The following is a 26,799-nucleotide window of genomic DNA, read 5'->3' on the forward strand; positions in this document are numbered from 1 at the left end:
GAACTAAATATGAGCTAATTATAAAACTAATTGCAGAATCCTGTGCTAATTCGTGAGACGAATCTATTAAGCCTAATTAATCCATCATTAGCAAATGGCTACTGTAGCACCACATTGTCAAATCATGGACTAATTAGGCTTAATAGATTCGTCTCGCGAATTACACTCCATCTGTGCAATTAGTTTTGTAATTACTCTATATTTAATACTCCTAATTAGCATCTAAACATCTGATGTGACGGGTGTTAAATTTTAACACCCTATTGCCAAAGTCCCTTAGCTTGGTGGGGGAATGCTCGCTCTCTCTCCTCAGCCTTGTACTGAAAGCCTTATAGTTACTGCTCTCTCTCTCCCCAAGGTGGTGTCTATCTCTGATTGGGCTGTTGGTATGCCATGTTCTTGCTGTCAACCTTTGATTGGCGGGTAGAAAACTTGAGCCTCTCATTGGCTGGCTAAAAGGGTCTTGAACTATTGTTGCTACAAGTTGGCCGGACTAAAATTAGTCATATCACATCCAAGAATTAAACGTAAATTAATTATAAAACTAATTGTACAGCTAATTCAAATTTATTAAATCTAATTTGTTCGTAATTCGATAATATGGCACTGCTGCCGGTCCTAATTAGAGCAGTTTCCCTGTTGGCCTATGCCCTCGGCACCTCCATCCTCACGGCCGCACGGCCTGTTCTTCTTCTCCCCCCGCACGGCCGCACCGCCTAGCGCCTAGACTCCCTCCCCTCGTCTTCTGATCTTCTCCCGGCCCTCACCTCCCTTCCCCCGCCGCCACACCTCCGCCTCGTGCACCGCCGTCACGACCAGCCACGCCTTCGCCTCGCCCACGCCACCCCACCCCTCGTCCACGGCGCCACCACGCATCACCCACGCCGCCGCCACGCCAATTCCGGTCTCCTCCACGACCGGTGGCGGCGGTCCGAGCTCTCCAAGAAGCAGGACGAATCAAATGCGAACCCGGCGGCCGAGCTCTCCAAGAATACGGCAAGGCTTAGGTATGGCGGTCTTTCTCCCACCCTCCTCTAGTTTGATAGGCCCGATGGTTAGGACTCATGCTTAGGTTGAATTTTGTGTAGATCTGATAGGTTCTGCTGCTTAGATTGTGGTGCTCGTGCGATTTGTGGGGGATTCTAGGTCCTAGATCTGGGAATTGCAGTGGTGCTTTTGGGCTGTTCGTAGATGAGGCTGTTCTCATGATTTGCGTGTTCTGCTGCTGCTGCTACTAAGCATGCATGCTCGCACTTCTTGCCACCTCAGATGAGCTCCTGCAACAATGAAAAGGAACATAGTTCTAGTCTTCTGGACTAGCACTAGCACTAGATGTACAAACTGTTAAACACCACTGAACATGAACATTTTTCCATCAGGTACAAGTCTCTCAATTCCACGTCAGGATCTCAGTCAAGGTGCTGCTGCATTCCTATAAAGGTATGTTTTTGCAACTAGCTAACTATGTTCCTGCACTGTACTCAACTGGTGTTATGAGTAATACCTTGCTTAGTTGCTAGGATAGTGTCATTCTTTTGGTCGTGAAGTTATGGTTCTCTAACCAAGTTGAAGGAATGCTGCATTAAATTAGTTCTTGCTTTGGCATAATCTGAAATGTGCTATTATGTGTGATGACAGTTTGATTTTCCTCACTCTTCTCTGTTAGACACTACTAGTACCCTTGGTTGTTCTAACTTTCAAGAAATAGCCAATTGTGCATCTATAAACGAGAAGAGGGCACGCCGCCGCCGCCGCCTCCGGTGATCGAGGGGCGAGAAGAAGCATCATCAACATCATCAGCTCAGCAGCAGCCATGTTCGGCTCCACCAACCGTAAGCACCCCCGCCTTCTTCCCTCTCATCATCCCCTCCTATTCTTGTCGATTCCATCACATTGGTTGGATTCTGTCGGCTTGCTTTGCTCCTTCGCTTTTAAATCCTCTATATTCTCCTAGCATATGTACGTATTGCTTGCTCTATTGCGCTTTCCACTCATATCTCTGGTGGGTTGATGGATGCCTGCCCACGCTAGGGTTTGGCTTGCTGCCCCGATTCCGATCAGGTAGGATCTTGGGTGGTTTGCAGTCGTACTTGCAACGATCCATGTAAATTCCTAAGCTAATCCTTCCACTACTTCTACTTATACTGTGCTAAATATGGAACCGGATTTCGTCCACACCGGACTCTCCTTTTCCTTCTTTCTTCAGTATATAAGCAAACGAATGGACCTTGCAAACAAGCCAATGCCTCAATGCTAGTCCTTTTTTTTTTTATTAATGATAAAGCTTGCTCATACAATGCAATACCTTAAATGTGGTTAGAGAGTATATTTTTTGCAATGTTGTACCTCTTGATTGTTTATCTTCTCATCTCTCATGTGTGCTATCTTCATTGCAGCATTTGGGCAGTCATCCACCAGCCCATTTGGCCAGAACTCATTTGGAACCCAGCAGGGATTCGGCCAGGCTACACCTGCTGCTAACAACCCCTTTGCGCCAAAACCGTTTGGCAGCCCAACCACAGCTTTCGGGGCACAGACTGGAGGCTCGCCTTTTGGCACTGCATCCACTGGTGCCTTTGGCCAGCAGCAGTCCACTCCCACATTTGGCACTACATCCACTGGTGCCTTTGGTCAGCAGCAATCCACTCCCACGTTTGGCACCCCGTCCTCCTCTCCATTCGGGAGCACTCCGGCGTTCGGTGCATCGCCCGCCCCTGCCTTTGGTGCTACATCCTCTACCTTTGGCTCTGGTATGTATTATGCATTCGCTGATTGTCTCCTTTCGTGCGGAGTCACCGTGCTGATTTTCCTAGATTTTCAAAGCTATAAAGCCCTTACACTGGAAACATCACCTTCCATTATTGCGGTGTTTCCCATGCCTCGCAAGATTTCTTTATTTTTTTTCATTAGTTTCTGATACTGCATTCTACAATTGTTCTAGATAGCTACTCAAGCTAAATTATGTCAATTCATGGATCTGTTATTCTTTAGACCAACAGTGATGCATATATGATGTCTTTGTCACGCTTGGCTCTCCTCATATTGTAGGATCTTTATTCGGACAAAAGCAAAGTTTTGGGGGTTTTGGATCATCACCTAGCCAGTCAAGTCCTTTTGGTAGCACGTTCCAGCAAACACAACCGACATTTGGCAGCAGCACTTTTGGCGCATCAACTCCGCCGGCATTCGGTACCACAACTACGACGGCATTTGGTGCAACTGCGCCAGCCTTTGGAACGAGTACACCGGCCTTTGGCACCGCAACTACCCCAGCATTTGGTTCAACATCAACATCTTTATTTGGTGCTTCTAGCACCCCGGCATTTGGTTCATCTACTCCTGGTTTTGGAACTTCAGGGAGCACAGCATTTGGTGTGGGTGGTACTGCTCCAGGTTTTGGATCTTCGAGCACACCTTCATTCGGCACATCAACCAATGCATTCAGTTTTGGTTCTTCACCATCTTTTGCACAAACAGCAGTTTCCTCTGGTAGTTCTCCCTTTGGAACAACATCACCTTTTGGTGTGCAGACTCCAGCATTTGGTAGGTTTTCCCATTGGATATTCGCGTTGTTTCTTAGCTGTAATATATGATCAATCAATTGTTGTCTTTGATTCCATATGATGTAGCAATCGAGAATTTACTGACTATATGGTCTTTTCTTACTTCAGCAGTCCTATTCGACTGCAGATCTTTCTTTTTCACTGTTTTTACGCTGGTCATGTCATCTTTTATCCTTCTTATCAATTGTTTGTCCACTTTAACTTTCAGGCTCACAGACAGCAGCACCAGCTTTTGGGCAAGCACAATTTGGTAATCAAGCTGGAGGAACCAGAATAAAACCTTATGCTCAAACACCAGATGTTGACGGTGCTACCAGTGCTACTCAACCTGCTGCAAAACTTGATTCCATATCTGCGATGCCTGAATACAAAGACAAGAGTCATGAAGAATTGAGGTGGGAAGACTACCAGCGTGGAGACAAGGGTGAGGAATGATTTGAGAATTGAGGATTTTACTTGATTTGCAAACCTTCTTCTAAACCATATCTTTAATTCCATGTATTCTTTTAGGATGCTTGTTTTTGTATGAACTGTAGTAACCAAGTACTCCCTCCGTTTGGAATTAATAAGCATATTTGGATTTTAAAAGTCAAACTTCATAAGTTTATTAGTCAAATTACATGCATGCTTAGTGCATAGAAGTTGTATGAATAAATTTCTATTTCAAAGATCTTTTACTATGACATTGATTTTGTTAATGATAAATTTGTAAGAGAATTTGATGGCCAAAGTATACCAGTAAAATATTTTTTAAAATCCTAATACACCTACTAAAAATGAATGGAGGCAGTAATCGTTTTGCCCTGGCTTATGCTACAGCTTGAAGCCTGAATACAACTAATGAAACATGCTTCCGTTCGGTACTCCATTTATTAATTGTTTCTTATATTGTTGCTAGATTTGTTTGGTCCATGACTCTATGTGACTTGTTCTTGTAAAATGTGTGTAACATTCTTAATATTTGGACTCACAGGTGGACCAAACCCTTCTGGAACTCCATCAGCGGCTCCTATCTTTCCATCATTAAGTACACAACAGAATGCTTTTGCTCCAACAAACAATGTATTTAACCAGTCTACCCCAAACACAATTCCAACAAACAATCCATTTGCTCCTAAGCCTGTTTCAACTAGTGCTTCACCATTCAACTCGTTTAACAGTACAGTTGCAAGTTCGAGCCCATTCACATCGTCCACTAGTACCACAATGTTCGGACAGACAGGTGTTTCCCCATTTCAAGCAAGTAGCTCACCATCTTTGTTTGCAAATACCACTCCTTTTGCTTCATCATCGTTGTTTGGCACATCAACGACGAATAATCCAAATCCATTCGGCACTGTCTCGTCATTGGCTAACACTCAATCGGCCCCACTATTTCAATCTGCTCCAGCATTTGCACAACAGCCATCAAGTACACCAGCTTTCTCCTCTGGAAACCTATTTAGCACACCACCTGGCAGTCTGTTTGGCAGCGGACCTTCACTTTTTTCAACGGTGAGCATCTCTTGTTTTTTTTCTTTTTCCATATTATTGACTATATAATTTTTTTTATCATATTTAGTTCTTCTTTTTAATGTCTAACAAGTTCATTTTTGCTTCTTATCAAGCCAACATTTCAGACATCTGCCCCTGTTCAAACTCCAAACACATTCTCCTTCCAACCTCCAACTCAACCAGGTCAGTATTTTGTATGCAAATTGTTCACTTCTGTTTATAATCCCTATCTTCGAAAACTAATCTGGGCTTCTTAATTTTGCGCAAATGCATGCCTTCATGGATACTGCAGCTTCTACAGGTGGTTTCCCTGGTTTTTCCAACACTGCTAATCAGGCCCTCATTGGACAACAGTATGATCTTTTGCTACTTCTCAATGTGCATGATGTTCTTTTTCCTTTTTTTAATAATTTCGTCTTGATGGTTGAAAACACTTATTACATACAATAAGGGGAAGGAATTATGTTGCGATCAGTCTAATGTGGAGATGGACGGTGTAGGCAAAGAAGAAAAGTTCTTGAATGGTTCTTTGAGCAACTAGCTTATATGTGATTACTTGGAACTGCTATATTGTTATTTTATCTGTAGTCTAGGAACATGGTTTTAACTTGGACATAATTACCCTCAGAATTTGCAAATGAGTTTCTGCAACACACGACTGTTTTTCTCCTGACGTAATACATTATTTATTTTAACTCAATGTATCCTGTTGCATTTTGAAACAGATCTCCTAGCCAGTCCAATATGGTCATGCAGCCTGCTTCTGTTTCAAATCCATTTGGGACACTTCCAGCAATGCCTCAGATGTCCATTGGGAATGGCGGATCTTCTCCTTCAGTTCAATATGGAATATCAAGTCTGCCGGTTAGTCACCGCCCCCCAGCTTTTCTAACTGTTTTCGTAGAGCGGATGGAAGCTACAGTAGCAAGATGGTTGTTGTGCATTGGAAATGTTTGGTACTAAGGGTGCTATGAGTTTGTGTGATTGCAACATTTTGGTGGTTTGTAGGTTGCTGAGAAGCCTCTTCCGACTAGAACATTGTCCATGGCGGTTCCCAGGCATTTGTCACAGAGAAGGATAAAATTGCTGCCAAGAAAATATAATCCAATATCAGATGGCAAGGTAATGATCTTTTATGTGATTTATTCATGGAGCTTGTGAATGCCATTAAGAACACATTGAGTGTGGTGCTGAGTTTCCTTTTCACCCCTGTAGGTTCCATTCTTTGCTGACGATGAGGAATCTCCAGCAACACCAAAAGCGGATGCTTTTTTCATCCCTAGAGAGAACCCGAGGAATCTGATAATCCGTCCAATTGAGCAGTGGCCTTCGCGGAGTGCAATTAACAGGCAATCGGTTCCAAAGGATCCAACTGATTTGGACAAATATGAAGGTAAATCGCGTCATTACCATACTAGATTTTTTTTTATTCTGTATTAGATTTGTCCCTAGCAAGGGCAAATTTCAGGACATATTCAGCTGATTTGGTAAACTTGTGCAGATACATCCACTGAAAGTGGGCGTGATAAGACTGTCAAGTCACCAAGCGGCAGTCCTCTGGTGGAAAATGGCCAGCAGCATGAACCCAGGCATCATGGGAATGGGAAGGGTACTTCAGTTGAGAGGTTGTTGCCTAAGCTCCCGCAGGAAGATTACTTCACGGAGCCTAGTCTGGAGGAGCTTGCTGCCAAAGAACGTGGTGAGCCAGGCTACTGCAGTCGGGTGAAAGACTTTGTTGTGGGGCGCCATGGCTATGGCAGCATCAAGTTCCTGGGGGAGACAGACGTGATGGGCCTGGATCTGGAGTCAATCGTGGAGTTCAACAACCGGGAGGTGATCGTGTACAAGGATGACAGCAAGAAGCCCCCGGTGGGTGAGGGGCTGAACAAGGCTGCGGAGGTGACTCTTTTGAACATCAAATGCATGAACAAGAAGACCGGGGAGCAGTACCGAGAGGGTCCGCGGGTGGAGAGGTACAGGGGCATGCTGATGATGAAGGCGGAGGAGCAGGGCGCGGAGTTCGTGTCCTTTGACGCAGCCAAGGGAGAGTGGAAGTTCAGGGTGAAGCACTTCAGCGCCTACGGGCTCTGGTGAAATCCTCCTAATGCTTTGGATAGATGGATGATGAAATGATGTTCTGGTTACTGGTTTTGTAAGGTTTGGAGGTGTAGGAACAAACTTGCACGCTGTGCATGGGTTTTGTTATGCTTGTTTTGTTCATGTTGTCGGTGCTGTAGAATGCCTGTCAATTACCCTAATGAAAAAAAAAGAATGCTTGCCAATTCCCCCTAAAAAGGAAAAAACGCTTTCAATTTTTTTTACATGAATTCAAAAACGAATGCAAAGTAATCTTCAGTTGGAATTGAGAGGGAAAACCAAACTTGAGGCCCTTCCTTGGGTGGGTACCTTGCTTGGCATCCATCAGTGATTCCGCCTTCACCGCTAAGCAAGAGCACGCAAGCGATTGCTTTCTTTGGGTTGGGGGATTAAGGCCAATCACAATCAGATTGCTTGCATTCAGATTCAGCTCAGAATTTCGATGGCGGCGGGGTTGCTGTCCAACCGCGTGGATCGGGAGGACCTCGTCGCCGGGGATCACATCTACTCATGGCGGGCCGCCTACCTCTACGCCCACCACGGTAATCATGCCTGCCTCCTTTCCAATCGCCTCTGCTGCTGCTGCTTGAGGGATCTGACAGGGATCTATGTAGGGGACGAGATGGTCATCCATTTCACCAGAGCTGCCGGCCACGAGATTGGCACGGGCACCTTCTTGGATTCCTTCCTCTTCAGCTCCTCCACCTCATCGGCGGCGGCAGGGGATCCTCCCTGCCAGCGCCAGCGATGTGGCCACCTGGTCAGGCCTGACGACGGAGTCGTCATGTCCTGCCTCGACTGCTTCTTCGGTTCCTCGCCAAGGCGCCGTCTCGCCGTCTCGCTGGCCTTGTTCCACTACGCCGTCTCGCCGGCCTTGTTCCTCGCCAAGGCGCGCGGAGGGACCTGGCGACCTGCACCCTGGCAGTGGGCAAAGAGCCCAAGACCAATGCGGCCCAACTTCCATAATCATCCCACCCATCGTCCCAGCTCGGGCGGGGTCAAGCAAGCCGAGCAGCAGCGTTCCTGACCCGACGGCAAATCAAACGGGGTCCAGGCGGCTTCGTTGTCCCCGACCGCCAAACCCTACTAGCCCCTTCTCCTCGGCGGCCTCCGGCCTCCGCTTCGCCGCGCTTCGAAAGGTAAGCCGAAACCGCCGCCGGCTTCCTTCCAGGCTTCCACCGAAGCACGCGAGCCGCGGCGAAGAAATTCATCCCTCCTCCTCTTCTTTTCCGTCTTCCTCCGCTCTCCGCTCCCCTACTGGTATTGATTTGGCGTGGATTGGAGTTCCGTCCGCGCTAGGACTTGGGGATTGATTTCTTTTGTTACCTATTGGTGATAAACCCTAACTCACTTTTTTTTTCAGGTTCTTCTTCTTATTCAACGCACGCAAAATCTATTTCAGTTGACACCATTGGATTGTGGTGCAGTTAATTTGGCAGAAAACTGAGCTAAAACCCCATGGGCGACGGTATGGCCTCCTCTGCAGTGGAGCCCAAGCGGGAGCAAAATTTTCTAGTGAGGGTGGGGATGGATGCCTGGACTCAGCCGTTTGCAGTTTCCCACAAGGTGAGGTTGGTGCACATCCTCAAGAATCTCCACACCTTGGAGGTAAAAATCTACTCAGATGCATCCAAGGAGTTCATTGAGCTACTGGATGGTGAATCCGGTGAGGAGGTGCTACGGGAGTACGTGCAGCAGTCGCCGCAGCTTGGGGAGCTGGTCGAGGCGTGGCGGCTCCACCGGGAGAAGCCGGGCATGGCGTACATACTTTCACTCTTTGCGACAGTCCTGGGCCACCCTGATGGTAGGCTGAAGCGACATGGTTCTGTTAAGAAGAGTTTGGATGGTGTTGCGAGGATGATTCTGGAGGACAAGGAGAATATGGGGGATGTGTATATGGAGCTGAACAGCGGAGAGTTCCGGCGGCAGAATGCTGCGTTGGATTTGCTGGCTGCAATCGTCAGGCGTGGTGGGGGTTTGGCTTCGGAGGTTGCTGAGAGATTTGATTTTAAGATGGCTATTTTGCCACAGCTAGCAGGGACAATGAAGAAGAAAGGGAGCAGGGATGGAGGGAATCGGCGGAAGGGTGCTGAATTTGGGTCCACAAGGCGGTCATTTGTTGGGTTTGCCATGTCATTTCTAGAGGTTGGGAACCCAAGGCTGCTAAGATGGATCCTTCAACAGAAGGAGGTATACTCAGGGGTGCTTCGTGGAATCGGGAATGATGATGCCGAGACTGTCATGTATGTCCTCTCAACTCTGCGAGATAATGTCCTGGTAGAGGAGTCACTCGTCCCACCAGGGCTCAGGAGTGTCCTCTTTGGAAGTGCCACATTGGAGCAGCTGAGCTTGATTTCAGGGAATCTGGATGCAGGGGAAGCGGCTGACATTGCTCATGAGGTATTGGTCATGGTGTGCACTGATCCAAAAAATGGATTAATGCCAGGAGCAAACTTGAGAGGTAATGAGAAACGCTTGCTGGATCTCATGAAAAAGTTGAAAGCTGCTGAGGTTGCTCACCACAAAAGTTTGTTGCTGGCCATTGTGAGTAAGAGGGTTTCTCTTTGTTCGGCATACATGAATGAATTCCCTTACAATATTGAACCACGGTCATCTCCTTCTTGGTTAGTTCTTCTGAGCATTTATATGTTTATTCTTTTTATAGTACAATATTGTCGTGTCGATCTAATTATTATTTGCAGGTTTGCAGCCATCTCCCTTGCAGCTGATGTTATAGCTTCAGCAAAATGTGATAGCATCGTTCATACTCTTTCATCCAATTCACATGGTCTGGTGTCTGTAGATGATGAAGAAGTTCAAGTAGTCTTGAAGTGCATCGTGCCCAATGTGTGCTCCCGGGCAGTGATAAATAGGGGATTGCTGCATTCTGATGATCTTGTGAAGCATGGTTCACTGAGGCTTGTTTTTGAGTCAGTTAACCTGTTATGCTATATTATTGAAGCAATCAATGTAATGGTATCAAGAGGGAGAGCAAACTTAGAATTCATTGGCTCAACGAAAGTAACCATCAAAATAGATGATTTCCCAGTATTAAGCTGTTCTGATGCTGCAGATGCATCCTTAGTTGATGAGGTTCACCAGGGAGATGAAACGCAGATCAAGAGGTGGGCATCTCTAAGAGAATACATCCAAGATGAAGTTCATGGAGCTATGCCTGATCCTCAAGTCCTTCTCAAGTTACTCTCTTCTGCCAGTCAGAAGCATCAAAATTCCTCTCAGAGTATACAAAAGAAAAATGCTCAATTTTCTGAGCCTCCTCAAAAGAAACGAAGATGCAATGCTTCCAGTGAGGTTGATGATATTATTATTGGTGGGATTGATGCTGAGCAGGGTAAGGACACATCTGAAGACCAAGACCTGGAGTCCAAACAAGATCACACAACCACCTTTTGTGAGATATGGGGCTTAGATAAACAAGATCCAAAGATGAAAGATGCAAAAGTTGTAGAAGATGTCTTCCACTCAAAGTTGCTGGATGTTCTCAGGTTTTATTTGGTAAGGTGCAGCTAAATTCAATTATGCTTTGCTTGCACTTGCCCTTTTATTTGCATGTTCTGAATGTATTTCCTCTGAAATTGACCTGAATATTTGTTTTGTGCACTTCTTTAATTGATGGGATTCATTGGCAGTTTATAGCCTTAACGTTCTCATCATCTAATTTTTTTTCAGAGGGTGATGCCCAGCTCTTTTGATGGATCATATGACTTCTTTAGGATTATACCACCTAACCCGTTGGATCTATCCAAGGATGAGCAACAGTCCCTGTTATCTCTTTTACTCGAGTATTCAGGCCAATCTGGAGGATGTTGGGACCTAGAAAGAGTTCCGGAATCAATGTACAGGTATCTACAACCTTTGTTTTACATCATGTTGGATTCACAGATTAAGAACATCCGTGATCAAGCATACATTTTAGTTAAAGCTGCTATGGCAAGTTCTGGTGCGTTTGATCAGAACTTCACGGAGATTGATGCATGGTTGGTTTTCTTGCCTGGTTATGAGGCCAAATGGTGTATAAGAGAGAACCAATTAGTTGGAGCACCTAATAAATTGTCATACATTGTGATTCCTTTCCTCTGTGATGCTATTTCAGTAGTTGGTAACAACTTGTACAAATACCAAGAGCACACACGCAAACTTATCTCTAAATCAGGCCAGTTTGAAGGTATTACTTTCTTCATAATGTTAATAGATCTGTAGTTACTCTTTCATTATATTATGTCAAATGTATGTTCAAGCTAAGCTAGTTAGCTTGTCATGTTCCATCATATCAACTACACCACCTGATACTCATGCTTTAGAACAGTAATGCAAAATGGAATGTCAAGAATAGGCAGTTGACTTTTTAAAAAAAACTTGCACATCACCTGAAACCTAGTAGTTCTGTCAGGCTGCCAAGTTTTTAGAGGGTGTGTCCTTCCATCTTATCATCTGACCATTTCAACAACATGTTTGTTGATATGCTTATGCCATGTTAGCATTTATTTAATTGCAGTTGTTTTCTTCTTTTGGATTTGGATTTAGATTTATGCGGTTCGTCCTAAAACCACTCCATGACATTTTCTTATTATAAACACTTTACAAGTTTTTTTTTACTTTTAATCACCGTGTCATCTTGTTCATGCCTCTCATTCTTGTCCGTTCTGCTATAAATGTTGTCTTATGAGATTTAGCTTCATATATATGCTCAATCTTTTCCGTTGTGGTTTGTAGGCACTCCAGCTTTCAGCCCTCTTATTATTTGTGTTCTTCAGAAATGCCTTAGGCTACTTGAGTCTGGAAGTATGAAATTACATGAGAAGTCCACAATTTCATTGTATGTGTGCAACACGATCCACCTTATTATGCAGTCTCAGGTATATTGGACATACCTATACTATGACATTTTACGGATTTGCATGATGAATTGACTAATGCGATAATTGTAACAGGCAGACGTGCATTTATTATCTGATCTTATAGGTGCTGTTCTAAATGAGAGATTTGATAAATTTTCATCTGAAGAAATGAACTCTTCGATTTATCTTGCTGAATGGAGGCCATTAATAACTATGCTGCATTTGTTGAGGAGAATTTCTAACCAACACACTCATAGTCTGTTCACCACTCTGGTACATTCTTCTGAGTTTGGTGGTAACTCGCTGTGCTCTGTATCTAGAAATGTTGAAGAAATGTTGAATCAAGAACAAACTAGTTCGCCGGATGATGTGGCTACTGCATTCTTATTTTCAATCATGTGTGCACCTCCAAAAGATATTATCAGTGACTTTCCAGATCTTCTTGATGTTGTGAAAACACATTTTCCATGTCATCTTGCTTTCTTGTCGTCGGTTCTTTTTCTGCAACATGATTATCTAGCTAAAGTTGCTAGTTGTTGGCCAGATATATTCTTCAGCGGCATCAGACTGTTTAAGGATGATATGAATGCTGACCATGTAAACACTGTTGAGGACAAATGGAGAAACCTCTCTGTTTCTACGGAATCAGCTCCGCTGAGTACATTTTTAATTGTCAGTCCCTTCTGTGCACTGTTACCTTCAGTATTGAGCCTTGCATTTTCTGTGTCAGATGAAATCAGGGAAGCACATAAGGATGCACTTCTAAGACTTCTTCAAGTTAAGCTGTCTGAATGTACATTCAGTGAGGTTACCTTGTATCTGAGAGTCATCTTGTTCTGGAGTCATCACCTGCTATCGTCATATACTATTAAGTCTTCAAATGTTCTTGAACAGCTATGCAATTTGTGCTTTGCTCTTGTTGATAGAGTATTTGAGCATATTCAAGTTTTGGCTGCTGACACACAGTCAAAATCTGCAGACCTGCCCTATCCAGTTCAACATATTCAAGACATTGTTGATTTTGTTATTCACCATCCTATTATTGCCTTGTCTTTGTCATGCTCTTTATCCAATTGCCAGAATTTATCAGATGGGAGTTTGGAACATCTGGAAGAGGCTTTGGTTGTTTTTTCAAAGGAAAATCTGCACCTTTTAGATCGTTTTGTTCTAAAGCTTTTGGGTAAATCGTATGACCTTTTACTAATGGTTGGTAGCTTTGAAGCTAACTACTCTAGAGATGATTGCCCATCCCACGAGTCACTGTTTGCTGCTCCAAATCTTCTGCTGGAGAACATACTGTTGTTGTTCAAGGAGAAGTTTGAGCTCTGCATGGGCAAAGTAAACTTTGGACTGCTTTTGCCAAATTTCTACATGGTTCGTGCACTGTCAAAATTCGTTTCTCCTGTCAAACTCCTGGACCTTGCAAATTGGATGTTCACAAAATTGGCGGATTGCAGCTCCAGTTGTTCACCTGCTTTTGTTCCTGCTGCTTTGATGTGTCTATATATTACTGATGTCGCCATGGAAATGCTGTGCCGTTGTCTACAAAAAACTGGTCAGAGATCAGAATCCTATCTATTATGGAACTTGGAGATTCATGTCACCACCATTCAGCAAGCTTATCACATTGTTCTTCATTTTGCTACTAAATGGAATCTTGAATTTGCTGATCATTGCTTGCTGAAGATGCTGGGTCGTATCCATCACACAGAAAGATATGCAGGATGGAGCACCGACTATATTGCGTTCCATATGATACTATCTACATTGGTCATCAATACTCCCATTGATGTTCTTCATCACTGTATCTTTCCCGCATCTAAGGTTAAAGCAAAAGCCTTACTGTTGCTTTTGGAAGCAAGTCCTATGCATATGAACCTTTTTGGCAAGATATTATTGGAAACTTTTAAAAAAGACAATTCTCTTCTGCAAGTCAAGGATTCTGATTCTAATGCTTCATGGCCTCAAGAAGATGGTGCTATACTTCTATTGCCTGCTGCTTTATCATGCTTGAAGTGTCACAGTGATGACAATGGGCGGTGTGCCGAATTCCTTGAGCCAGTTTCAATCTTTTATTCTGAACTCCTATTATGTGATAAAGGGTTTTCAAGCTGGAAAAGCTTTGTTACCAGGAGCATTTTTGAGGAAGATTTTAGTGACTTTATACCCACACCAGTTAAAGATATAATGATTTATTTCAGTGGCACTCTCTTGGGGAAATCAGTTATGATGTTGCACCACTACTTTTCTTCAAAAGAAATGTCGAGGAAGGAACGCTTGGACATAGTTGGTTCAATTTTTCCAGAGTCATCTGAGCTATTAGATTCTGATGTTAACGATATTAATCCGACTTCATGCAAGCGTATTGTGAAGGTTACTAATGAACTGTTTGCGAAGATATCACTAATTAGGTTGTTGTTATCTCCTCCTAGAAAATCATTGTCCAGTGAAGTAGCTTCGGAGAGGGAGTCCAAGAGATTGCACAAAGCAAAGCTCAATTTCATTAGCATATTGGTCAGAACTATGGATAAAATATTCATGAATCTCCCTTCAAGTGACAATATCTTATCACACTCTGCTAAGGAACAAAAGGTCATCCGTTTTCTGGAATATGTAATTCTCAAGAATATCATCGAACTATCTTCAGAGATTCAAAATCATCTAAACCAGTTGAAGTCAATACCATTCCTTAGTCAATTCATCAGATCATCCCTACTGCATAGATTCAATGATCCTGTCGCAATAAAAGCAATTCGATCTATTCTTGTTGTGCTCTCACAAGCAAAGTTCTCTGCTGATGAAATTATTGAACTTATACTGGGTCACTACAATTTTATGTCAACAATAACATGCAATGAAGTTTCTGAATATCCATCTGCTTGTAACCCTTCAGGGGGGATGCTACAGCCAGCTCCAAGTATTTTGAAATTAGTTGATTCTTCTTTCATGGAAGAAAACAAACCACAACTTTGTACCAAAGAAAAGGGAAGAGTTGAAATCATCAGATTACTAAGGGTACTGTATGATATTAAGAGCCGGCAACAGAACAATAGCCAATTGAGGGAATCAAGAGAATTGGTTTTCTTGCTTTTGTCTATTTATGATGCAACTCTTAGTGAAACAGATTTGGAGATACTTCATCTTATGAATGAGATAGAATCAACTGAGTGCAGAACCATTACTGAAGTGGACCACCTGTGGGGATCTGCAGCTCTGAAATTCAGAGAAGAACTGAAACTTGATTTTTCAAGATCAGATACACAGAACATAGAGAATGCAGAAATTACTGAAAGAAGAAGGGCACTCTTTCGGGAGAACATACCCGTTGATTCCAAGCTCTGTGCAAAGACAGCTTTGCTATATTGCTATAAAAGGTCTTCAAGGGCTTCTGCTTTCTCCCTGGAACAGCTTCAACGGGAGAACTTTACTGATAGCTTCGAGGTAATTTTGTAAAATAATAGTGTCAACTGAACTTTGGGCGTCGTTCTAGATTTTGTGCTTTCACAATAATGTTATTTGAATCTCGTTCATTTGCCTTCCTCAATCTGATTCTGGTTGGCAGGAAACGTCTCAAAGAATGGATGCAGTTCAGATTTATGATCCCATTTTTATCTTGCGGTTCTCAATTCATACCCTTCTCATGGGTTACATTGAGCCTGCCGAATTTGCTCGATTAGGGCTGCTTGCAATAACACTTGTTAGTATAGCATCTCCTGATCAAGAATTGAGGATGTTGGGCTATGAATGCCTAGGAGCATTTAAAAAATCCCTTGAGGTACATGCTATTTCATTAATCTCGAAATTTTACCTGTTGTCTTGATTGGTTTATTTGCTTATCAACTATTCCTATCTGCTTGTGTTAGATTTTGTATGTGACAAATTAGCTTCACGCAGTGAACGTATTATTGGCTAATCTACATGCTTGTATCTGTATGTTTCAAATTCTAGCATTCGTAATAACGGTTACATGCTAGTATCAGTATTGTTAAAATTCCATTCATAGTTTACATTTTCTTTGTTGGTTAATGTTGTTCACATGTAATTGCTTTTATGCTTATTTGATTTGTATGATGTCAAAACATTTATTCTTATTAACATTCTAGGAGCAGTTTGAGTGCAAAAGGCGCTTGTATAGTATTCTGTATCTGTTATCCTTACATGAAAAATATATTTAAAGCTATTTTCACATATTTACAGACTTCTCAGAGAAGCAAGGAAACGTGGCAGCTTCAGCTCCTTTTGACATATCTTCAAAATGGGATATCCGAACAGTGGCAGAGGATACCTTCCATTATTACTGTTTTTGCCGCAGAAGCATCTTTGACGCTACTGGATAGCTCACATGCTCAATTCACTGCCATTAGCAATTTTTTAATGCATTCCACCTCTGCCAGTCTGCAGGTAACTCTTCTTTTCTTTATTTGCATATATGAACTATCTTGGAGTGTGTATTGAACAGTATGGTATTTTAGTATATGATCTTTCTTTCTTTTTTTTTTGCAGAGCATTCCGTTATTTCCAACCTTGTTGCAGAGTAGTTCAGTTCATTTTAAAGCTGAACGTTTGTGGATGCTTCGGTTACTATCTGCTGGATCAAACCTAGCTGATGATGCCAAAATATACAAGAGAGGAAGAGTCTTAGAGCTTGCTCTTGCGTTCTGTTCTTCACCTGTTTCAGATTCTGAATCGAAGGTTTTAGTCCTTAAGGTAAATTCTGTAGTTTTTTAGTGAATTTGAATTTGAGTTCCTGGGATCTGGCATCTGCTTAGATATTCGAACATTTATTTCCATTTGATATGCTTGCTTTGCATTGTAGATGTTGAAGAAGTGTGTCAAGCTGCCAGTTCTAGCTCATCATCTAGCGAAGGAGTCTGGCCTTCTGTTGTGGTTATCCTCTGTTATTTCAATTGAAGGATCCGATGGTGCTGAAAGCTCCTGTTCTAGAGTAACTGAGTTAACGTTGGAGGTAAAACACTGATAATAAATTATTTTCTGCTCTACTGCAAGCCCCTTCAGAAAGGGAGGGGGGGGGGGATAAAACACATGATCTGTCATCTTTTTGCATGAGTCTTCACTGCAACTGGCAATCCATTAATTGTTCCATGAAAGTTCTGTTGATGAACATGAGGATTATACAATGTTTTTTTAGGCGCTAGTCGGTGACCCATCGCCGCGCGCCTAGGTGTTTTCTAGGCAATTTGCCTTTTTTGTATTTCAGCATATATAGCTGAATAAATTACATAAATATAGTAGCCGAGTGAATTTTATAAAAAGAGAAAAGGTCCAATAGACATTCCTTAGTTGATACAAAAGTGATGTTCATGCTTAGTTCATAGTTGATAGTTGATACAAATTGTTCATAGTTGCCATATACTCTAAGAAAAGGAGAAACAGGAAACTGGTGGGCCTTGAGTTGAAAAGAAAGACCCATGAAAGCAGCCCAACTATCTCAACGGCCCACTTATCCCCACCTCCCACCTTATCTGTCCGACCCCGACACCTCCCCTCCCCTCGTTCGACCCCGCCGCTCGCCCCTGCATCGCCCCTGCCTCCCCCGCCATCCCGGCCTCCGCCGCCGCTGCGGGTCTCCGTCCCCTGCCTCCTCCTCTGCGCACCTGCGGCCGCCCCTGCTTCCTCCGCCACCGACGTCCCTGATTCAGCTGCCGCCCGTCCCTGGCCTCCGCACCGCCCGTCCTGGCCTCCGCCGCCACCACGGGCTGCCGCCTAGATGTCCGCCTCACCCCCTAGGCCCCACTGGAGGCCTCCGCCCAGCGCCTAGTCGACCGCGGAATCTCACCTTGTTTTTCATTGGGATTACACTATCATTTTATTTATGCAGAACACTGCTTTAGGTACTGTTTGATGTATCATATAGGACATATTGATCTGTTATTTTGGTAAATTTTCTGCATTTAGTCAAACTCACTATGCTAATGTTATATAAACACCCTTGTGGGTAATTCATCATATTAGAGTTGGAACAGATGGAATATTAGCAACCTCCTTATTAATTGATTAATGGACATTAATCTTTTTTTACCAAATTTATGATTTAATCATTTCAGCTCCATATTAGGTTTCTTTTTGGTTTGTTATGCTTTTGTCTTTTGAGACAGTTAGCTACGTTGCAATCAAACTATTCTAGTAAAATTCTGAGCAGTTTTTATATAGCAAACAGTTGCTGAAACCCACATTTTCTTTGATTATTATATTTATGAAGGGATAGGTTTGGCACAACTGTGTTATTGTTGTCAATTGTTGTGTTTTTCATCTGAATGCTAGAAGTACCTTGGATAAAAATGATCGAGTGACTTGTTCTTGTGTATGGCTTTTCTGCAACATCATGACTTCCTAGGTGTGTCATAAATCTTCCATCTGTTGTCAGACATCTTATTGTGGTCTGGAGACATTACTTGTGTATAATTTAAGTTTTTCTAGCTTTGAAGGTATTTGGTTTGGGGCAGATTTGCGAAGCCATTTTTAAATCATTAATCTGTAACTTGATTTGCTTTCTTTAGGTAGTCAATGATTTGATATCATCAAGACTAATTACAGATTGGCTCCAAGAATCTGCCCTTGAGCAACTCTCGGTGATATCAGCAGACCTTTGTGTCCTTCTAATTAACAATGCCAAATTATTGAAAGGAAATGTTCCCTTGTTGACTTCAGTGCTTAGTGTGATTACATCAACAATGAGGTTGTCTATGAAAAGGAAGATATACCAACCGCATTTTACCTTGTCCCTCCATGGTGTATTTAATCTGTGCCAAGCTACCGTTGGCAGCTCAAGAAGTGCAGAGCATAAGCTTACAATGGAACTTGGTATCGATGCCATTCTTATGAATGGTCCTATGCCAATTTTATCTGAAATGGTACTTTATTCGTGTACTGCCTTTAATTCACTAGCCACTAAAAGCACGTTTTTAGCATTGTTAATTTGTTTTGATTATCTAAAACTGTGTAATCCTTATGTTCCTTTTTTTTTGTAATATTGATCTGCTTGAAATTCCGTAGATTTATAATTATTTGTATACATATCATGAATGTTTAAGTTTTATATAGATAATGATTAGGTATCTGTAGCATCATGAAAAATGTAATCTTATCTATGCGTACAAATTACCGAGCAGTTGTTTTTTCTGCCCAAGGATTATATGGGATGTTATGTAAATCTTTGTTTTGTTTGACAGGATAAGTCAAGAATATCAATGGTTGTTTCTTGGGCAACTTCAAACATCTTCTGGTTGTACTCTAACCAAAGGTCTATGTTGGAAATATCCTCAAAAGAGTCACCAATAAATGAGTCTCCACTTTCAAAGCTTTTGCGCTTGTTAGTGGCTTCTGTAATACTTGGGAGGATATCCAGCATCTCTCATGGAAAGAGTGGAGATCTTGCACGGAGCACCAGCAGTCTTGGAACTCTTCATTCTTTCTTGAACGATGCATATGAAAGGGTTGAAACGGTAGAAAGTTGCAGTGCGAATGATACGCTAGCTGTCATTATATTATACCTTCAAGACCATGTGCAAAAGAACAGTGATTCTTTGCCATCAGTTGTGATGGCTCTTTGCTTGTTGCTTCTTGACAGATCCAGTAAGCAAGGTACACTTCTGACTTTGCTGCATTCTAATGCTGATCACAAAGAGATTGGATGAACCTAAATTAGTCTATAAACTGTAGGCTGTCTTTGTGCTCTTGTTGTCTCCTTGCTGGAGTAACGAGGCATCTCATTCAATTTTTTTCCTTTTACCTTGTTGAAGCAGTGAACAAGCACCTGGCCGACAACCATGGAAAGATTGAAATGCTTTGCTTAAAGATACGGTGTCCTGCTGAATCTAATCCTTCATGGAGATGGTATGGGCTCTGAATGTAGACTATTCAATTTTTATACGCTTCTCTGATGATGACACAAGCGCTGGACGTCTGTATGTTGCAGAATTTAATAATGTTTATTCATCTTCAGGCATTACTATCAACCCTGGAAGGATCCTGCTGCGCCGCGCACGGAGATGGAGCGCTTGGAAGAGGAGCAGGCGTGCCGAAGCCTCCTGATCCTATTTTCTAATGCCTTCAGTGCCTCCCTGCCGGAATTTCCGGTACTGTCACTAGATGATGTTGAAAAATCTGGCCTGTTCCAGTGGGAAAGGGAGTCGATGGTTAAGCAGAAACATTGCGATTAGTTTGCTGAAGCAGTAAGCTGATATATTCCCACATTTGATTTGACCTGTGTACAAGTCATAGAATTGTTGGTGTTTAAAGGAATGCTTGGTCCTCAGTTGGATCAAGTAGAGCTCCGTGCACAGAGCTTAACGGGACTGCCGAACGCAACCATGTTCGACACTAGAACAATTTTGGTCTGGCATTCACTGCTGTTCTCCTTTCGATTGTATAGGGCATCTACTGTTGTACAATTCTTGGCAAACAGAGTGGTACTGCGCCTGTGTAATGGGTTGGAATCGAAACACATGTCGGTCCTGATCGGCGGCAGGACCTTCACGGTGAGTGTGCTGTTCCTCCCCGCAGACGAGGCTTGCCCAAATCATTCATGGGACTAACAGGATACCAATCAATCCTGGCTGGCTGACCTTTTTGGCGTTGCCGACGGTGCCGGTGGGAGCGAGCCGCATGACGAGGAAGATGTCCAGCGGCGATGCGTGGTTGCAGATGAAGATTCCCCTCGTCTTGAGGTGCTCAAAGCTAGCCTTCAACCTTGATTGGGATCCACAGCTGCCCCAATTAAAAAAAAATGTGGCCACAAGTTTAGTTACTTCAGACGGTTTCCTAACTTACCATACGTGCACGCCGGTCTGTATGACTAGAACTAGAATATGCACTCGCTATGAAGCTATATTATTTTTGGAAGAAATAAAATACTGTATTGTACTAGTAATATAGAACTGGCCATCAAAAGATGTCATGGAACTGAACAAACCTCAAGAAAATACAGGACCGAAACTCTGTCGGTGCATACAGCCAACGTTTTTGCTATAAGTAGCTTAACGAGCCCTTTAGGAAGATGTTGAAAGATAAACGTTGCTTAAATTACTATAAATGGGATGAACAAGGGGAACCAAATTAAGAAGCCATCGTGGATCGTGCAGACGATACCAGCATGCGTCCTAGATGTTGCTCTGGCGGATGCGCTCGCATGACCACGGTAGGAGCCGCAGTATCACCACCACCCACACCGCCGTGGTCACCATCGTGGCCAGGAAGTACACCACGACCCGCGCCGTCGATGCCACCCGCCCGTCGTCGACCGCCGCAAGGTATGCGGCCGCCTGCTACCGCGTCCACAGCAGCCACCGTCGCCGCCGCAGCTCGAAGGGTGGGGGAAGCAATTACCGTTGGTTTCGATTTAACCCCCTCCCTTACTTCTTTTTTCCACCGAGCTACCAATCTGTTAGCATTTGGACCTAAACCCTTCTTGACGACGGTTGACAGCTGAAAGAAAAATCTGTATATCCCCCTCCCTCCCCCGTCTCCGTTCCCCCTTTCGTTCCTGCATTTAACATCGGTATAGGAAACCCTAGATCAGATCGGGGTCGTATTTGCATCCGGGAGGCGCCGCAAATTTGGACCCAGGCCACGACCATGGAGCCCCACGACTCCCCTTCAGCGGGGCGTCTCAACGAGCTGGTCGTGGCGAAGCCCAGGAAAGAGGATGTGGTGGAACGCAGCAAAGAAGAGTCAGAAAGGAAGTATTTTAGTTGTCTCATCAAACAGATGGAGATGGAGAAACAGATGCAGATGGAGGAAGAGGAGTACTTTATGCCGAAGCCAAAGATTGTCAAGTACCATGGTAAAGTTTAGGATCCATAGCTGGTTATCATTCGTTAGTCCTTCATTATTGAAGGGAACCGATTTCTTGCTGTTATACATACGTTGCCTTGCCTTTACCCTACTCGCTATTGTACTGATTATTATTACTTGTTAGATTTCCCTATGTACTATATGGATTTGTTCGACAAACTTCAATAATCATCTTGCCTCTTGTTGTGTATTTTTTTTATTTACTTGTTCGGAAAGATCTCTTGGAGAAATTATGGGGATGGGACAGACTGCTACCAAAGGCGACTTCCGTGTCTTTTTCTGTCTATATCACATACCTTGAAGAGTATCACCGTCGCAATGTGCACGCAGTTACTACGGACACGAGCATATCTGCTCTCGCTGAGACTGTAAGTAAACCTCCTGCGTGCCCCTTTACCAAACCACCGGTTTTTATATCCTGCTCCTGTTTAATTTTTTGTTTATATCGATTGGCTTGTTTTTTTCCTAACTTAAATTTTGATGATCGATCGATTGTGTGACTGACTGTCTGATGGTTTCAATTAAGCAGTGTCTCAGCAATGAGAAGCAACTTGTATCTGAGTTGAAGCTCCGGGTGACACGTGAACAGGAGACGAGCTTGATGATACGGAGATCAATCATTCTGAGTTGCCTGATCCAGGAGCATGCACGTTCAGTGGTCCACACAGCAGATTGCAGCTTTTCTGATGTTTCTGGTGCGGCTTTGTTGGTATGTTCATTCCTCCCCTGGCCTAGCTGTAACACAGCAAACATTTCTCTTATATTTGACCATGCAATGTTATGTAATCCTTTCTCTGCACCCCGGACATTTAGCTCAAATAGAAATCTGTCGCAACTATAATTGAACCATTTTATTTTCATCTATGTTCAGTTATCATTGTCTTCCAGAAAGCTACTAGTTGTACTTATTGTTACAAAGGTTCAGTGGCCAAGTCTGATGATGTTGATCTTAAAAAAACTGCTGGGTCTTTATACTTTGGGCAGTTTTATAAACTGCAATGTGATTGACATTGTAATCACCAACAACCTCAATATGACCTACAAATTAATTGCATTGGTCGAGTTTTCCTCTTTTTTTCTGGTACACAGTTTTGTTTTATTAAAGCACAACTAATGGTGTTTCCATCTTCTAACATTTGGTTTTATTTTAGTCAAGCATTGCTTAAGTATTTGTTTACTGTGTGTACCCTGTGGGAGAAGGGAGTAGCTGCAAGATGGTAAATCTGTCCCGGTTCTTCAATTTTCATTGTTTCATTTGGTATGCATGTGGGTAGCTTGGCTGGCAGTCTGGCACTATCCAACTTGGTTCATGCACCTTTTTTACTAAAATAGCTGAAATATTTGGGTGCATTATAGATGTAGGCCAACCTAGGAGGAAATCGGTGGCTTCCTTTTTGTGAAGGATAAATTAGCTCCCAAATTCGCCTTGAACAGTTGGATGGTATATGGATTATTTTGCTCGACTTTTGTATGGTCATTGTACTAATCCAAAACGATGGTTTCAAGTGTATTGCCAAGGAGGCTGGCCTGACGTGTGAGTTGCTGAGGCGTGGCGCTGATCCCATTGATGATTATTTAATCAACCAGGGCAGAGTGATACGCTTGTGTGCCTTGAGCCTAATGAACTGCACTTCTGTTTATTCCTCTGCTGCTATGTTGGTACGTGCCTGCCTTAAAACCCTACCTAATATTATCATCCATCCATGAGCCTTAATGGGCCTATCGTCCATCCATTCTTGAGCCTTTTGAACTGCACTTTGCACAATTTTGTTTTAACCAGTACTAGTAGCCTATCGGCACTAACTGTATACTGAGGGGTGGCTTCAATTTAAGGGTATGGCAAAGGAGGCCGAAATGATGTGTATGTGGATGCTTAAAAATAACAAGCCTGTTTATTTCTATGATGATCCCATACCTCGTGAGATTCGGGACAGACACATAGTCCGGTCCGGTACCTTGAATTTTATGGTCAGCATACTAGAAAAGTCTTCTGCTGAGCACAAGATTGATAAGGAAGAACCTGCTAGTAGAAGTGGTCCTCGTGGTGATGGGTATGGCATTGCTATTGATGGAGCAGCAAACACCACAAGGTATGGTTGTATGGATGGATGTTTTTTTCCTTCTTGATGCAGCTACATGAGTTATAAGAGAATTAGTTTGTTACTTCATGATAAGCATTGTGATACTATGCCATTTCACTGTATTATCACCAGGGGCAGCATGGAAGAAGGTAACAAAGAAGCTGATCACCAAAATTATGGTTGCTATGAGCTTTCATATTTCCCTTGCAATACGCTCATGTGTAATGTTGTTTTCGTGTTGTTTTCAGAAGGTTTTTTGGAGAAACTATGGGGTTGGGAAAGGCTGGTCCCACTATGCAGTTATGTTAAGTGGTCTGACTATGGCAGATATCTTGAGGAGTATTACAAACACAATGCTAATGAGTTTGTTGCTGCTGCTGCTGCTGCCAAGAATCCACAAAATACCAATACTACTGATATGGGTGCTGCTGTTGCCAAATTTGTTAGTAACCTTCTTGCATCCTTACTATAACCATTGGTTATATAACTGAATCTGTTTGTGTAACATATTTGAAACTCATTTTTTTTCAATTAGTGTCTCAAGATGGAGGAGGAACTCCTGCGGTGTAGCCTGGATGACGCCAGCACTATCATTGAGAGTAGCCTGATCAAGGAACGTGCACTTAAAATCTGTGGCACCAGGGATATTCCTTCTATTGTTGCTTTTGTGGTATGTGCCTACCTTGCCTGAAGAGGCCAAGCAAAACATTTTTTTTGTACTGTACCAGGAATGCTATTCCTTTCTGAATCCTAGTGATTGAATTTGTGCTGCTATTAAGAAAAATAGGGGGGGATGGAAGAAAATGAAAAACCTTACATGTAGGCTTGAAGATACTACCTGGATGGTGTTTAAATTTTGGTAGCTGCACAAATTAACTGGTGCAAATTTAGATAATCAGTGGTAAGAATTAGTAGCCTGTTTCAATTCTGGTCATGGCTCCACACTACTGTTTTGTGGTAGTTGAAAGGGTGGCCAAACAAAGTTGAGTGTTACACTTGAAAGCTTCAATTGTTGCTCTTTTAATTAAATGTGGCAAACATATATATTATATTGATTCGTGTGTAGGAGTGTTTGCACAATATTTAATTATGGCCTTATGAACCAAGTCTTAAATGTTTACTGTTTCACTTGTCCATGTGGATGGATTGGACTAGTTCTATCGAACTCAGCACATGCACATACAGTAAGCAGTAGTTCTTTGGGTAGAATATAGGGTATTTTTATTCTTGCTATGGTCTTTTGATTAATGCCTAACATTGGTTTCCAGTGTATTAAAGAGGAGGCTGACCTGATGTGTGAACTGCTGAAGCATGGTGCTAAGCCTTCTGATGACATCATCCAGCTGAGCAGCGTGATCCGCATGTGTGTCTTGAGCCTTGTGTACCTCAGAGAACCCCAATCTATTGCTTCCGCCGCTGCAATGGTGGTTAGTGCCCTACCCCCATCCTGCCTCCCGCCAATATGCGTGCCGAATTTTAACAAGTATATCTATCCATTTCTTTTCTGTAAATTTACCTACATATTGACACTGGTTGCAAAATGATGAATGTGTTCGATCCAAGGGTATGGCAAATGAGGCTAAAAGGATGTGTGATTGGATGAAGAGAGAGAACAAGCTTATTACCTTAAGCTTGTCTCAGCCTCGTGAGCTCTACAGGAGCTGCTTGATCCGGATGAAAGCCTTGGATGTTATGACCAGAATGTTGCATGGGTGTTTCTTTTCTTCCTCCAAGGTTAGTGGAAAATACTTTTTTTTTTTGGTTCATGGCGATAGGTTGACATAATTTTATGCATTTCTGGTCTAGCAAAATACTGTTCGCACTGCCGCTACCTCGGGCCATCCTGATGCTCTTCCAGAAGAAGGCGCCAGCTCCCAGGCTTCAGTCGAAGACTCGCCCAAGCCCAAGCGCCGGCCCAAGCCCAACAAACCTGATGCTGTTCCAGAAGAAGGCGCCGGCTCCCAGGCTTCAGTCGAAGACTCGCCCCATCCCAAGCGCCGGCCCAAGCCCAACAAGACTTAAGCTGGCCCAGAATGGGAAGTCTAGCTATAAGATGTAGCAACTATTGAGTGCGTCTGAGTCTGTATCGAACAAGAAACTCCTGAATTCAAACTGAATCATTCCTCCTACATACTCCTTCCTCCCTGCTCTCTATTCCCCATTGCTCGTGCTGCTAACAAATACTCACCGTAGCTGTGACTAATTTTTCTTTTTTTCCCCATCCTTTTCATTTTGGACATCTGTTATTGTATTTGTACTGGTTCACATACTAGTCATGTTTGGCACAATGTTCTTGTCTGGTATGTAAGAGCCAAGAAACATTTAGGCCCCCTTTCGAATATAGGAGAAACATAGGGAAAATATAGAATTGAGTTCCTTTTTCTTATTGTCTCCTCACTGAACAAGGAGGGCAATTATGAGATATGGATGACATCATGATTCTTTTATTTTTATTCTTCCCAGTTGCTCTGCTGCCTTGATTCTTAGTTGATTAGTAAAATTACAGTTAAATTTCAAGGACAAAACGAATGCATTTCCCTATCTTTTCTGGCAATGTTATCATGATTGGTGTAGCCCTCTATTTTTTTTCCCCATGCGGGCCTCATGAAAACTTCTAATTAGTTCTATTCTTTACACTGCAGATACCTATTGCTTTGAAAATGTTGAGGATTATTAGCAAGTGCAAACTTTGAAGTCATATAGCTTTGATATATCAGTTTATTGCGACTTGAGTGTAGTATATACCAGTTAATTTGGATGTGAAAACAAAAAAAAGATTTAATGCCAACTATAATTCCTCCTTTATGTATGGGTTTTGTATTGATATCCACGTGCGTGTCGTATGTGCATGTCTACTATGTAGTAGAAATATATAAGGGAAACACAAATTTT

The 26,799-nt window shown here is 42.8% G+C and overlaps 3 protein-coding genes across 12 annotated transcripts; all 3 read left to right on the plus strand.

The window, feature by feature from the left end:
* The first annotated feature begins 661 nt into the window (after window positions 1–661).
* LOC117845103 (nuclear pore complex protein NUP98A) lies at window positions 662–7,339 on the plus strand. Of its 4 annotated transcripts, none has more exons than XM_034726014.2 (13): window positions 662–1,007; window positions 1,380–1,440; window positions 1,667–1,832; window positions 2,397–2,750; window positions 3,049–3,543; window positions 3,772–3,987; window positions 4,537–5,057; window positions 5,183–5,240; window positions 5,350–5,410; window positions 5,783–5,921; window positions 6,066–6,179; window positions 6,273–6,450; window positions 6,559–7,339. In XM_034726014.2, exons 3-13 carry the CDS (start codon window positions 1,814–1,816, stop codon window positions 7,149–7,151), a joined length of 2,748 nt encoding a protein of 915 aa, XP_034581905.1. In that variant the 5' UTR covers window positions 662–1,007; window positions 1,380–1,440; window positions 1,667–1,813; the 3' UTR covers window positions 7,152–7,339. The 4 variants fall into 4 exon arrangements, with proteins under 4 accessions (XP_034581905.1, XP_034581903.1, XP_034581902.1 ...); XM_034726012.2 differs by having other exon boundaries at window positions 663–1,007; window positions 1,639–1,832; window positions 5,171–5,240; XM_034726011.2 differs by having other exon boundaries at window positions 663–1,007; window positions 5,171–5,240.
* An 816-nt stretch (window positions 7,340–8,155) lies between these two features.
* On the plus strand, window positions 8,156–20,424 carry LOC117845102 (uncharacterized). 4 transcript variants are annotated; one of them, XM_034726007.2, is made up of 14 exons: window positions 8,156–8,293; window positions 8,518–9,778; window positions 9,857–10,670; window positions 10,845–11,340; window positions 11,889–12,031; window positions 12,107–15,454; window positions 15,576–15,788; window positions 16,211–16,414; window positions 16,517–16,720; window positions 16,830–16,979; window positions 18,532–18,885; window positions 19,204–19,615; window positions 19,777–19,867; window positions 19,977–20,424. In XM_034726007.2, the coding sequence occupies exons 2-14, from the start codon at window positions 8,613–8,615 to the stop codon at window positions 20,191–20,193; spliced, it is 7,812 nt and encodes a 2,603-aa protein (XP_034581898.1). In that variant the 5' UTR covers window positions 8,156–8,293; window positions 8,518–8,612; the 3' UTR covers window positions 20,194–20,424. The 4 variants fall into 4 exon arrangements, with proteins under 4 accessions (XP_034581898.1, XP_034581900.1, XP_034581901.1 ...); XM_034726008.2 differs by having other exon boundaries at window positions 8,281–8,414; XM_034726009.2 differs by lacking the exon at window positions 18,532–18,885.
* Window positions 20,425–21,082: 658 nt separating this feature from the next.
* LOC117845105 (uncharacterized) lies at window positions 21,083–26,354 on the plus strand. Of its 4 annotated transcripts, none has more exons than XM_072291711.1 (11): window positions 21,314–21,815; window positions 22,043–22,194; window positions 22,356–22,535; window positions 23,333–23,485; window positions 23,660–23,916; window positions 24,040–24,056; window positions 24,159–24,349; window positions 24,443–24,577; window positions 25,176–25,334; window positions 25,471–25,641; window positions 25,714–26,354. In XM_072291711.1, the coding sequence occupies exons 1-11, from the start codon at window positions 21,608–21,610 to the stop codon at window positions 25,927–25,929; spliced, it is 1,839 nt and encodes a 612-aa protein (XP_072147812.1). In that variant the 5' UTR covers window positions 21,314–21,607; the 3' UTR covers window positions 25,930–26,354. The 4 variants fall into 4 exon arrangements, with proteins under 4 accessions (XP_034581907.1, XP_034581906.1, XP_072147812.1 ...); XM_034726017.2 differs by having other exon boundaries at window positions 21,315–21,815; window positions 24,156–24,349; XM_034726016.2 differs by lacking the exon at window positions 21,314–21,815 and adding an exon at window positions 21,083–21,282 and having other exon boundaries at window positions 24,040–24,349.
* The last annotated feature ends 445 nt before the right edge of the window (window positions 26,355–26,799 follow it).

This window comes from Setaria viridis, chromosome 2 (assembly GCF_005286985.2).
Source record: "Setaria viridis chromosome 2, Setaria_viridis_v4.0, whole genome shotgun sequence".
Lineage (NCBI taxonomy): Eukaryota > Viridiplantae > Streptophyta > Magnoliopsida > Poales > Poaceae > Setaria > Setaria viridis.

Excerpts from the sequence above, each read along its gene's own strand:
- LOC117845103 (XM_034726012.2), top strand. Across the intron at positions 5,241-5,349 it reads CCAACCTCCAACTCAACCAG|CTTCTACAGGTGGTTTCCCT; the intron begins GTCAGTATTTTG and ends TGGATACTGCAG. Across the intron at positions 6,180-6,272 it reads ATCCAATATCAGATGGCAAG|GTTCCATTCTTTGCTGACGA; the intron begins GTAATGATCTTT and ends TCACCCCTGTAG.
- LOC117845102 (XM_034726007.2), top strand. The coding sequence starts at position 8,613 with ATGGGCGACGGTATGGCCTCCTCTGCAGTGGAGCCCAAGCGGGAGCAA. Across the intron at positions 9,779-9,856 it reads CCACGGTCATCTCCTTCTTG|GTTTGCAGCCATCTCCCTTG; the intron begins GTTAGTTCTTCT and ends TATTATTTGCAG. Across the intron at positions 16,415-16,516 it reads CCACCTCTGCCAGTCTGCAG|AGCATTCCGTTATTTCCAAC; the intron begins GTAACTCTTCTT and ends TTTTTTTTGCAG.
- LOC117845105 (XM_034726015.2), top strand. The coding sequence starts at position 21,608 with ATGGAGCCCCACGACTCCCCTTCAGCGGGGCGTCTCAACGAGCTGGTC. Across the intron at positions 25,335-25,470 it reads CTTCCGCCGCTGCAATGGTG|GGTATGGCAAATGAGGCTAA; the intron begins GTTAGTGCCCTA and ends GTTCGATCCAAG. Across the intron at positions 25,642-25,713 it reads GTTTCTTTTCTTCCTCCAAG|CAAAATACTGTTCGCACTGC; the intron begins GTTAGTGGAAAA and ends TTTCTGGTCTAG.